Source organism: Hyla sarda, chromosome 4 (genome assembly GCF_029499605.1).
Source record: "Hyla sarda isolate aHylSar1 chromosome 4, aHylSar1.hap1, whole genome shotgun sequence".
Lineage (NCBI taxonomy): Eukaryota > Metazoa > Chordata > Amphibia > Anura > Hylidae > Hyla > Hyla sarda.
The window spans coordinates 28,447,140-28,459,609 of record NC_079192.1 but is presented as its reverse complement, the minus strand read 5'-3'; the positions used below and the strand labels follow the sequence as shown (position 1 = coordinate 28,459,609).

The window sequence follows — 12,470 nt, the reverse complement described above, 5'->3', positions numbered from 1 at the left end:
TTTGGAGGTTCGCAGGTTGAAGACCACTGCGGCCTTCGTCATCATCCAGACCCTCCGTTTAGTTTTGTACTCACCTCCCCTCGGTGGGAAGGAAGGGTGAGCTGGTTCGGGCCATCTATGCTGCAGGGACCGTCCGGTGGGGAGGGTTAGTCGTTCCGGGCTGTCCATCTTCACCGGGAAGCCCTCTTCTACACTCCGGGCCGGCCCCGCACTAGTGACGTGGTCTCAACGATGACGCCCTGGGATGTTCATGCGCAGGTATGTCTGCTGCGCACGGACGTCCCTGTGCGTCATTGTCAAGGCAACGTCACTAGTCCGGGGCCTCCCGGGGAAAATGGACAGCCCGGAATGACTAACCCTCCCACCGGACGGTCCCTGCAGCATAGAAGGCCCGGACCAGCTCACCCTTCCTTCTCACTGAGGGGAGGTGAGTAGAAAACTAAAGGGGGGGTCTGGATGATGACGAAGGCCGCAGTGGTCTTCAACCAGCGGACCTCCAGATGTTTCAAAACTTCAACTCCCAGAATGCCTGGCCAGCCGATGGCTGTCCGGGCATGCTGGGAGTTGTAGTTTTGCAACATCTGGAGGTCCGCAGGTTGAAGACCACTGAAGGGATTGACAGGCGGAGAGTTCACTCGAGTATAAGCCGTGGGGGGCGTTTTCAGCATGAAAAATCATGCTGAAAAACTCTGCTTATACTCGAGTATATACGGTATGTCACGACCACAGTGCTCTCTGCTGACCTCTGCTGCCCATTTTAGGAACTGTCCAGAGCAGCATATGTTTGCTATGGGGATTTTCTCCTGCTCTGGACAGTTCCTAAAATGGACAGAAGAGGTCAGCAGAGAGCACTGTGGTTGTGACATAAGAGAAATCCAAAAAGAAAAGCATTTCTTCTGTAGTATATAGCCCCTAAAAAGTACTGGAAGGATTAAGATTTTTTAATAGAAGTAATTTACAAATCTGTTTAACTTTCTGGCACGAGTTGATATATAAAAAAAAGTTTTCCACAGGAAAACCCCTTTAAGTAAAATAAGATGTGTGCCTGTGATGGAATGTAACAGACACAGGAATAAGATGGCTGCCATACACGTAAAAAAGATGAGTTAAGAAAAATTTGGAGTAGTCTCTTCTAAAATGAGATATATATATATATATATATATATATATATATATATATATATATATATATATATCTATATGTGGTGTCCCAGCACCAGTGGCTGTTATGTGGCTTCGTACTGTTTCGGGCAGCACATAATGTTGGGCCCACTAGAGACTTAGATAGTTGTATAAATTATGTTTGCACTTTATTGCAAAATAAATATTTTCCTAAATTAATTCCATAATTGTTATATGTATATATGTTATTTCTGTGTTATAGTACCCTTAAGAGAGAGCAGTGAACCTTGTGTGACCCTGCCTGCCAATGGGAACCCCTAAAGTCTCCCCTATGTAGTGTAGTGGGGGGAGGAGTTGCCTAGTTACTGCTGAGCCACAGTTTGGTTCAGGTGTGCTATGTTGTGTGCTCTGAGGGAAGACCTAGCTCAAATCTACTTCATCTGGTCCAAATCTACTTCTACTTCATTATGCAAAGATCACTCTCATGGTGGAAGTTCATGGCCATGCAGAGAAGGCTTCAGTACCTTGACAGAACCCTACCTACCAGGATTCATCTACCCGTCTTACAAGTCAGTATTAATCTGTTTGGTGAAAGCACCACAAGTCTCAGCAAGGCAACAGGGCTCCCAAGCGTTTACGCTGCATCCTCTCACCCAAAGCCAACTGACGTCCGTAACCTGACCTGACATCCGTAACCTATCCGTAACCTGACGTCGGTGTGTTAATTTACTCCCCGTGTCTGGCCCAGGAGAAGCTGTCTCCAACCTTGGACTGTGTATAGGATAACGGTGCCCTGGCGTCACAAAGTGATCAGGTATTTCTACTAACACATCCGTGGCACAATATATATACAGGGGTGTGGAAATTAAATTTTAAAAAAATTACTTCACTAAGGGACTAAAATGGAGCACAATCTACTTGTCCTTCATAGCGATTCACTTGTCCTGGTACACACAGCAATTTTAACCAAAATAGCATGTAAATAAGGTCTTCATTCGTTTCTTTATTTTGTTTTTGCACTTTCGTTTTTTCCTCCGCGCCCTATAATAACCATAACTGTTTTATTTTTCCATCTACAGACCAAATGGGGCTTGTTTTTTGCAACACCAATTGGACTTTGTAATGATACCTTTCATTTTTCCATAACATATGTTCCCGAAACAAAAAATAATTATTTGTGACGTGAAAAAAAAAAGTTTTGTGAATTTGGGGCTTTTCTTTTGTTTTTTACGATATTCACCTTGTGGTCAAACATGTTATTGTGATACTTTAGGTCGGCCTGATTACAGCAATACCAAATGTGTTTAATTTCCGTCACGTGTTACTAATATAAAAAAAATTATAAACTTTTTAGCGCCATAATCTGCTGTTTGTATCAGTACTTTTTGATCGCTTTTTACTTTTTCTGGGATGTGATGTTATGAAAAACGCAATTCTAATTTTTTTTTTTTTTACCTTCACGCCATTGACTATGAAAAGGGAGGAGATAGGAACTTTTAATATGGAAGGGGTTAATGTATGTGTGTTTTAAACTTTTATTAAACTTTTAATACACTTTATTAGTCCCTTAGGGGACTTTAAGAAGGAATCAATAGATTCCTCATACAGATCAATGAAGTTCCATAGAACTCCATTGATCTGTGTGACCTTTGCACATTTGGTTGAGACTGGCTCAATCAAATACAGATCCACGGAGGCATGGGATGAGAGATAAGCCCCCTGGCTACCTCTATAGTGAATGCCCCCCCCCCCTGCAATTGCACTGTAGGGGGATGATCCACCCCCCCAATAGACCACCAGGAATGGTTATAATATCCCTTTAGATCGCCGCTGTCAAAGCTGACAGCGGCGATCTAAAGGGTTAACAGTCGGCCGCGGGGATCGCAGCATGCTGACTATTAGCTGCACCCCCCCAGCTACCGCAATCAGCTGGGGGCTCTGGGTATGGAGCAGGCTCGAGTCAGGAGCCCATTACATACACCCTGAGTGCCGGCGTGTCAAAATTAAAGGTCCGGTGTGAGGTGCGAACTGCGTCCATTCTGCACCTCACACCAGCCCTGCTTGCCCGATGCAGGGCTATATGCATGAAAAATGTACCTGCCCGGCACCCGGAACTTCATGTCCTGGCATCGGGGGATAGGATTTCCACATCCCTATATATATATATTATAAACATCAGAAGATAAAATACAAAAGTCACAGTAGTTTAGTCTTGTAGAAAGATCAAAAGCAAACACAGGCCAACAAGCAATAACAATGGACGTATCCCAGCCCTTCACCTTGTATGTTGGTAATAATTCTTGTTGTTGAATCTGGAACAATATTCTTATTGGTAAGGGATGGCACATTTACTACATCTTCTCCATCTAAAAAAAATGCATAAAGAAAGTGAACATTAATTAATTTATTTTTTGTTAGAAATTGGGGTTCACATAAAATGCCAATGGAAACATCAGATATTGGCAACCAACATTATTGACAGTCTGATGGCTGAAGTCTTTCCAGAACAATAGGGAGGAGTGGAGCTTGGAGGCACGAGGTTAACTGTGATCCTCTCACCCAAAGAGGGATAAAAATATATAGAGAAAAAATCAAACACCACAGTCCTCAGTGTCCTACCCAAATGAGTGTATGATGGACTTCAATATCTATATATATAAAACTTGTGTGTATGTATGTATGTATGTGTGTATGTTCCAGCATCACGTCCAAACGGCTAAAGATATGAACATGAAACTTGGCCACATGTTACTTATATGTCAACAACAAACATAGGATAGGTGATTTAACCCTTACTCATCCCCATTTGCCAGGGGCGGGGTTTATGTTTAAAGTCCCATTCCAGTCTATGGGAAATATAGGACTGCATAACTTCCAAACGGCTGGAGATATTTCGATAATACTTGGTCACATGTTACTTATATGTCCACTTAAAATATAGGATAGTTAATTTAACCCTTAACTACCCCCATTTGTGGTCGAGATAGGAGCTCGAGATAGGAGGACGGGATATGTGGATGGGATAGGAGGACGGAAAAGAAGGATGAGATAGGAGGTCGAGATAGGAGGACGGGATAGGAGGTCATGATAAGAGGTTGTGATAGGAGGTCGAGATAGGAGGTCGAGATAGGAGCTCGAGATAGGAGGACGGGATATGTGGATGGGATAGGAGGACGGGATAGGAGGATGGGATAGGAGGTCGAGATAGGAGGTCGAGATATGAGGACGGGAAAGAAGGATGAGATAGAAGGACGAGATAGGAGGTCGGGATAGGAGGACGGGACTGGAGGTCATGATAGGAGATTGTGATAGGAGGTCGAGATAGGAGGTCAGGATAGGAGGTCAGGATAGGAGGTCGAGATAGGAGGTCAGGATAGGAAGACGGGATAGGAGGTCAAGATAGGAGGATGGGATAGGAGGTCGGGATAGGAGGTCAAGATAGGAGGTCAAGATAGGAGGACGGGATAGGAGGTCGGGATAGGAGGTCGGGATAGGAGGTCGGGATAGGAGGACGGGATAAGAGGACGGGATAAGAGGACGGGATATGAGGACGGAATAGGGGGTTGGGATATGACAACAATATATGAGGACGGGATATGAAGTCAAAAGTTTCCTCCTTTGTTTATTTTCCTCCCCATCAAGGATTAGGAAGGAAACACCGAGCAACGCCGGGTACTCAGCTAGTTAGATAATAAAAAATTCAGACAATTATGCATGCGGCAATACCACATTTATGTTTATATTTATTTTTATTTACATCGGTTTACATTTATTTACACATAATTTCCCTTTTTTTTTGCAATGTTACAGCCCCCATAACATTGCACACACTGATCACTTACACTGATCAACGCTATGCATAGCATTGATCAGTGTTATCACTGCTTGACTGCTCCTGCCTGGATCTCAGGCATGGAGCAGTTGTTCGGCTATCGGACAGCGAGGAGGCAGGTAGGGACCCTCCTCGTGTCTGTACAGCTGATCAGGACACCGCAGTTTCACTGCGGTGGTCCCAATCAGCCCGAATGAGCTGCTGGGAAGGTTTTACTTTCACTTCAGACGCGGCGATCAACTTTGATAGCCGCTTCTGTAGGGTTAATACTGGGCATCCCCGCAAGCGGTGATGTCCATTATTAGCCGCAGGTCCCGGCCGTTGATGGCCGCCGGGATCGACTCGATAAGACACGAGGTCACTGCGTGACCCTGCGTTTTATCGCGGGAGCTGGAGCAGGATGTAAATATACGTCCTGCATCATTAAGGGGTTAAATGTTTGTACATTATTATGGGAAAATCCATCTTGCCTGACCTATTTTTTAACATCATTTAGAGATATGTTTTACTGCAGGACCCATAGACATATAAAGAATAGACTGGACCCTATTGACAGGAATGGGAATGTTTTCTAGGTATGCTCTGTGACCTGTCCAGAGGTTGTTCCTCGGTGATGGGAAAGCTGAGCTTCACCCCTTGTCTTGATCTATATATTGGTATGGCCTTTCACTGTACTCCTCTCTGTGATGATAAGGAAGACACTGCTAGAAAGTTATCTGTACAGGACAGAAAGTGTTAGCATAATATTAGGCCTAGTGACCAACCTGGAAATTGCAAGATTTCAGGAATATATTTTTTTAATACAGAGAGTAAAATGGAAAATTTTAAAAAACATCACAATTTTTTAAAAATATGTTTAACATTAAAACTCGGTTTAAACAATAGATAATTTTCTGATGAAAAATTAAATTTAATAATGTATTATTGTCACGATTCGGCAGGCTGGAGGTGGATCCTCTGTGCCAGAGAGGGATAGGCGTGGACCGTGCTAGTGGACCGGTTCTAAGCTGCTACTGGTTTTCACCAGAGCCCGCCGCAAAGCGGGATGGTCTTGCAGCGGCGGTAGCAACCAGGTCGTATCCACTAGCAACGGCTCAACCTCTCTGACTGCTGAAGATAGGCGCGGTACAAGGGAGTAGACAAGAGCAAGGTCGGACGTAGCAGAAGGTCGGGGCAGGCAGCAAGAATCGTAGTCAATATGGCAATAGCAGAAGGTCAAGTACACGGTATGGACAAACACAGTAAACGCTTTCTCTAGGCACTAAGGCAACAAGATCCGGCAGGGGAGTGCAGGGGCAGTGATCAGATATAGTCTGGGAGCAGGTGGAAGCCAATTAAGCTAATTGGGCCAGGCACCAATCATTGGTGCACTGGCCCTTTAAGTCTCAGAGAGCTGGCGCGCGCGCGCCCTAGAGAGCGGAGCCGCGCGCGCCCTAGAGAGCGGAGCCGCGCGCGCCAGCACATGACAGCAGGGGACCGGGACGGGTAAGTGACCTGGGATGCGATTCGCGAGCGGGCGCGTCCCGCTGTGCGAATCGCATCCCCGACGGCCATGACAGTGCAGCGCTCCCGGTCAGCGGGACTGACCGGGGCGCTGCGGGGAGAGAGACGCCGTGAGCGCTCCGGGGAGGAGCGGGGACCCGGAGCGCTAGGCGTAACAGTACCCCCCCCCTTGGGTCTCCCCTTTTCTTTGTCCGGTAACTGCCTCCCCTGGGATGAGGACACCGGGAAAGAATGGAGGGTTTCCTCAACGGCAGGCAGTACAGCAGGAGTGGGAATGGGGAGGGAGGGCAGAGGGCGAAGCCTGGCACGGGGCAGTGTGACACCAGGACGGGGGCCATGAGGAGGCACTGAGGCTTGCCTGACGGGACTGGGAGGGGGGGAGAGGCACTTCCTATGGCAGGCAGAGTCCCAGTTCTTGATCTCCCCGGTGGTCCAATCAAGGGTGGGAGAATGAAGCCGGAGCCATGGCAGACCGAGGAGGACCTCAGAGGTACAGTTGGGAAGGACGAAGAACTCAATGACTTCATGATGGGGTCCTATACACATCAGGAGGGGTTCTGTGCGGTAACGCACGGTGCAATCCAACCTGACTCCGTTGACCGCGGAAATGTAGAGCGGCTTGACGAGACGGGTCACTGGGATGCGGAATTTATTCACCAAGGAATCCAGAATAAAATTCCCAGAGGAACCAGAGTCCAAGCAGGCCACGGCTGAGAGGGAGGAGTTGGCTGAAGGAGAAATCCGCACGGGCACCGTGAGACGTGGAGAAGCCGACTTTGAATCAAGAGACGCCACACCCACGAGAGCTGGGTGCGAGCGTGCGTTTCCCAGACGTGGAGGACGAATAGGGCAATCCACCAAGAAATGTTCGGTACTGGCACAGTACAGACAAAGATTTTCTTCCCTACGGCGATTCCTCTCTTCCTGGGTCAGGCGAGACCGATCCACTTGCATGGCCTCCTCGGCGGGAGGCCCAGGCGTAGATTGCAACGGAGACTGTGGGAGAGGTGCCCAGAGATCTAAGTCTTTTTCCTGGCGGAGCTCTTGATGTCTCTCAGAAAAACGCATGTCAATGCGGGTAGCCAAATGGATAAGTTCTTGCAGGTTGGCAGGAATCTCTCGTGCGGCCAGCACATCCTTGATGCGACTGGATAGGCCTTTTTTAAAGGTCGCGCAGAGAGCCTCGTTATTCCATGATAATTCGGAAGCAAGAGTACGAAATTGGATGGCGTACTCGCCCACTGAAGAATTACCCTGGGCCAGGTTCAGCAGGGCAGTCTCGGCAGAAGAAGCTCGGGCAGGCTCCTCGAAGACACTACGGACCTCAGCGAAGAAGGACTGGACTGTGGCTGTGGCAGGATCATTGCGGTCCCAGAGAGGTGTGGCCCAAGACAAGGCCTTTCCAGAAAGAAGGCTCACTACGAATGCCACCTTAGACCGTTCTGTAGGAAACAAGTCCGACAACATCTCCATATGCAGGGAACATTGAGACAAAAATCCACGGCAGAGTCTAGAGTCCCCATCAAATTTGTCCGGCAGGGACAAGCGGAGGTTAGGAGCGGCCACTCGCTGCGGAGGAGGTGCAGAAGCTGGCGGAGGAGATGGTTGCTGCTGTAGCAGAGGCAGAAGTTGCGACTGAAGTTGCTGCACCATGGTGGACACTTCCGACAGCTGGTGAGTTAGATGGGCGATCTGTCGGGATTGCTGGGCGACCACCGTGGTGAGGTCAGAGATAGCTGGCAGGGGAACCTCAGCGGGATCCATGGCCGGATCTACTGTCACGATTCGGCAGGCTGGAGGTGGATCCTCTGTGCCAGAGAGGGATAGGCGTGGACCGTGCTAGTGGACCGGTTCTAAGCTGCTACTGGTTTTCACCAGAGCCCGCCGCAAAGCGGGATGGTCTTGCAGCGGCGGTAGCAACCAGGTCGTATCCACTAGCAACGGCTCAACCTCTCTGACTGCTGAAGATAGGCGCGGTACAAGGGAGTAGACAAGAGCAAGGTCGGACGTAGCAGAAGGTCGAGGCAGGCAGCAAGAATCGTAGTCAATATGGCAATAGCAGGAGGTCAAGTACACAGTATGGACAAACACAGTAAACGCTTTCTCTAGGCACTAAGGCAACAAGATCCGGCAGGGGAGTGCAGGGGCAGTGATCAGATATAGTCTGGGAGCAGGTGGAACCCAATTAAGCTAATTGGGCCAGGCACCAATCATTGGTGCACTGGCCCTTTAAGTCTCAGAGAGCTGGCGCGCGCGCGCCCTAGAGAGCGGAGCCGCGCGCGCCAGCACATGACAGCAGGGGACCGGGACGGGTAAGTGACCTGGGATGCGATTCGCGAGCGGGCGCGTCCCGCTGTGCGAATCGCATCCCCGACGGCCATGACAGTGCAGCGCTCCCGGTCAGCGGGACTGACCGGGGCGCTGCGGGGAGAGAGACGCCGTGAGCGCTCCGGGGAGGAGCGGGGACCCGGAGCGCTAGGCGTAACAATTATCATTGGAAATTTTCTTTCACCAGACTTCCAAACTCAAAGAGGGGCATTTACTAATCTTTTACTATGTAGTCTGGTTTTTACCCTGTTTTTTTCTACTTCATTTTTGACTATGTGCGACAAATTTACTAAATTGCTGCACGGCATTAATAAATTTGGCACACACAGGCAAAAGTGGGAAATTTACTTCATGTAGTAGATAAAATAGTCTGTTCCTTTTTCCTGCTGTCTGAATAGGTTTGGCTGCTGGTTTCCTTCTGGATCTTTTGTTTTTGAGTTTTTTTTTAGCTTTTTCACCACATCTAAATAATTCAATAACTACAGTGGTCCCTCAAGTTACAATATTAATTGGTTCCAGGAAAACCATTGTAAGATGAAACCATTGTATGTTGAGACCATAACTCTATGGAAACGTGGTAATTGGTTCTAAAGGCACCAAAATGTCATCCAAAATAGGAAAAAGTGAGAAAGAAAAATAAGTAGATAACTAATATAGATAAAGCAAATCCTTACATATAAAAGTAATAAAGATCTGCTGGGAGCTGTAAATCACTGTCTATGTCAGTGTTTCCCAAGCAGGGAGCCTCCAGCTGTTGCAAAACTATAACTCCCAGCATGCCTGGACAGCCAAAGGCTGTCCGGGCATGCTGGGAGTTGTAGTTTTGCAAAAGATGGGGCCACCCTGCTTGGCAAACACTGGTCTATGTAGAGGACAGGAGCTTCTTCAGGGGTCCTGTACAGTACAGGCAATGTCCCAAACAAGTAATGGAGTCGCCCTCACCTGGTGTCCAAAAGAGCAGCTAACCCTGATACAGGTAAAGTGTACAGAACATGTAATACCAGACACCAGTCAGTGCATACACTTCAGTAATACAGGGGTTTTTACCAGTGAATGCCCATTTTGATTGGTTGGTTCTTCCAGCCATTGACACGTTTTACAGATCTGGACTGTCTGTAGCATTGTATGTTGAGTCTGGTTTCAACTTACGATGGTCCAGAAAAGACCATTGTATGTTGAAACTATTGTATGTTGAGGCCATTGTAAGTTGAGGGATCACTGTAAATTGTAGTCATGGCTCAGAAGTGGTAAACGGCGTTTAGTGTGTGTGTGTGTGTGTTTATTACATTTTTTTAACACAGTTTTTTTCTCCCTAAATGTACTTACACTTTTTTTTTTTTTTGGTTACTTCTTCTACAGATCTGTGTATCCTGTGGACTCCTTCGGATTCGGTGGACTACTTCGATGACCAGCGTTTTTCTTTGCTTGATGTTAATAAAATGGTTAACGAGGGCTTGTGGGGGAGTGTTTTTTGTAATAAATTTTTTTTAAAACCTGCTGTGTTTTATTTTACTTTACTAGACAGGCTTAGTAGTGGAAGCTGTCTTATAGACTGAGTCCATTATTAAGCCGGGCTTAGCGTTAGCCACAAAAACAGCTAGCGCTAACCCCCAATTATTACCCCGGTACCCAACACCACAGGGGTGCCGGGAAGAGCCGGTACCAACAGGCCCGGAGCGTCAAAAATGGCGCTCCTGGGCCTAGGCGGTAACAGGCTGGCGTTATTTAGGCTGGGGAGGGCCAGTAACAATGGTCCTCGCCCACCCTGGTAACGTCAGGCTGTTACTGTTTGGTTGGTATTTGGTTGAGAATAAAAATAGGGGGACCCTATGCGTTTTTTTAATATATTTAATTATTTATTTAAAAAAAAAAAAAACGCATAGGGTCCCCCCTATTTTCATTCTCAGCCAAATACCAACCAAACAGTAACAGCCTGACGTTCCCAGGGTGGGCGAGGACCATTGTTACTGGCCCTCCCCAGCCTAAATAACGCCAGCCTGTTACCGCCTAGGCCCAGGAGCGCCATTTTTGACGCTCCAGGCCTATTGGTACCGGCTCTTCCCGGCACCCCTGTGGCGTTGGGTACCGGGGTAATAATAGGGGGTTAGCGCTAGCTGTTTTTGTGGCTAGCGCTAAGCCCAGGTTAGTAATGGACTCTGTCTATAAGACAGCTTCCACTACTAAGCCTGTCTAGTAAAGTAAGAAAAAAACACAACAGGTTTTAAAAAATTTTTATTACAAAAAACACTCCCCCACAAGCCCTCGTTAACCATTTTATTAAAATCAAACAAAGAAAAACGCTGGTCATCGAAGTAGTCCACCGAATCCGAAGGAGTCCACAGGATAAACGGATCTGAAATGAGAAGAAAACAAAAAAAATGGGTTAGTACATTTATTATCACCTGCTCACACATCTCCCGCCCCGCATGACTACAACTGCCAGCATGCCCTTACAGTAAGGACATGCTGGGAGTTGTAGTTGTGTGGTGCAGGAGATGTGTGGGCAAGTGACAAGCTTGTCCCCTGCCCCCAGCTGCAGGACTACAACTCCCAGCATGCCCTTACAGTAAGGTGGGGCGGAGGCCGGGCACAGTGTTTCCCAACCTGGGACTTGTAGTTTTGCAACATCTGGAGGCACCCTGGTTGGGAAACACTGTTTTAGGCCAGTGTTTCCCAACCAGGGTGCCTCCAGATGTTGCAAAACTACAAGCCCCAGCATGCCTGGACAGTCAAAGGCTGTCTAGGCATGCTGGGAGTTGTAGTTTTGCAACATCTGGAGGCAACCTGGCTGGGAAACACTGGCCTAAAACAGTGTTTCCCAACCAGGGTGCCTCCAGATGTTGCAAAACTACAAGTCCCAGCATGCCTGGACAGTCAAAGGCTGTCTAGGCATGCTGGGAGTTGTAGTTTTGCAACATCTGGAGGCAACCTGGCTGGGAAACACTGGCCTAAAACAGTGTTTCCCAACCAGGGTGCCTCCAGATGTTGCAAAACTACAAGTCCCAGCATGCCTGGACAGTCAAAGGCTGTCTAGGCATGCTGGGAGTTGTAGTTTTGCAACATCTGGAGGCAACCTGGCTGGGAAACACTGGCCTAAAACAGTGTTTCCCAACCAGGGTGCCTCCAGATGTTGCAAAACTACAAGCCCCAGCATGCCTGGACAGTCAAAGGCTGTCTAGGCATGCTGGGAGTTGTAGTTTTGCAACATCTGGAGGCAACCTGGCTGGGAAACACTGGCCTAAAACAGTGTTTCCCAACCAGGGTGCCTCCAGATGTTGCAAAACTACAAGTCCCAGCATGCCTGGACAGTCAAAGGCTGTCTAGGCATGCTGGGAGTTGTAGTTTTGCAACATCTGGAGGCAACCTGGCTGGGAAACACTGGCCTAAAACAGTGTTTCCCAACCAGGGTGCCTCCAGATGTTGCAAAACTACAAGCCCCAGCATGCCTGGACAGTCAAAGGCTGTCCAGGCATGCTGGGAGTTGTAGTCTTGCAACATCTGGAGGCACCCTGGTTGGGAAACACTGGCCTAAAACAGTGTTTCCCAACCAGGGTGACTGTTTTAGGCCAGTGTTTCCCAACTGTTTTAGGCCAGTGTTTCCCAACCAGGGTGCCTCCAGCTGTTGCTAAACTACAACTCCCAGCATGCCTGGACAGCCAAAGGCTGTCCAGGCATGCTGGGAGTT

General features: G+C 48.0%; 1 protein-coding gene across 12 annotated transcripts in view; it reads right to left on the bottom strand.

Moving 5' to 3' along the window:
- Positions 1–12,470, bottom strand: part of LOC130367665 (complement C3-like) — a 229,346-nt gene that overhangs the window by 64,713 nt on the left and 152,163 nt on the right. For all 12 annotated transcript variants that reach the window (XM_056570233.1, XM_056570231.1, XM_056570230.1 and 9 more), the window contains exon 23: positions 3,402–3,488. In XM_056570233.1, the coding sequence (XP_056426208.1) occupies positions 3,402–3,488 (87 nt within the window). The remainder of the gene's footprint in view (positions 1–3,401; positions 3,489–12,470) is intronic.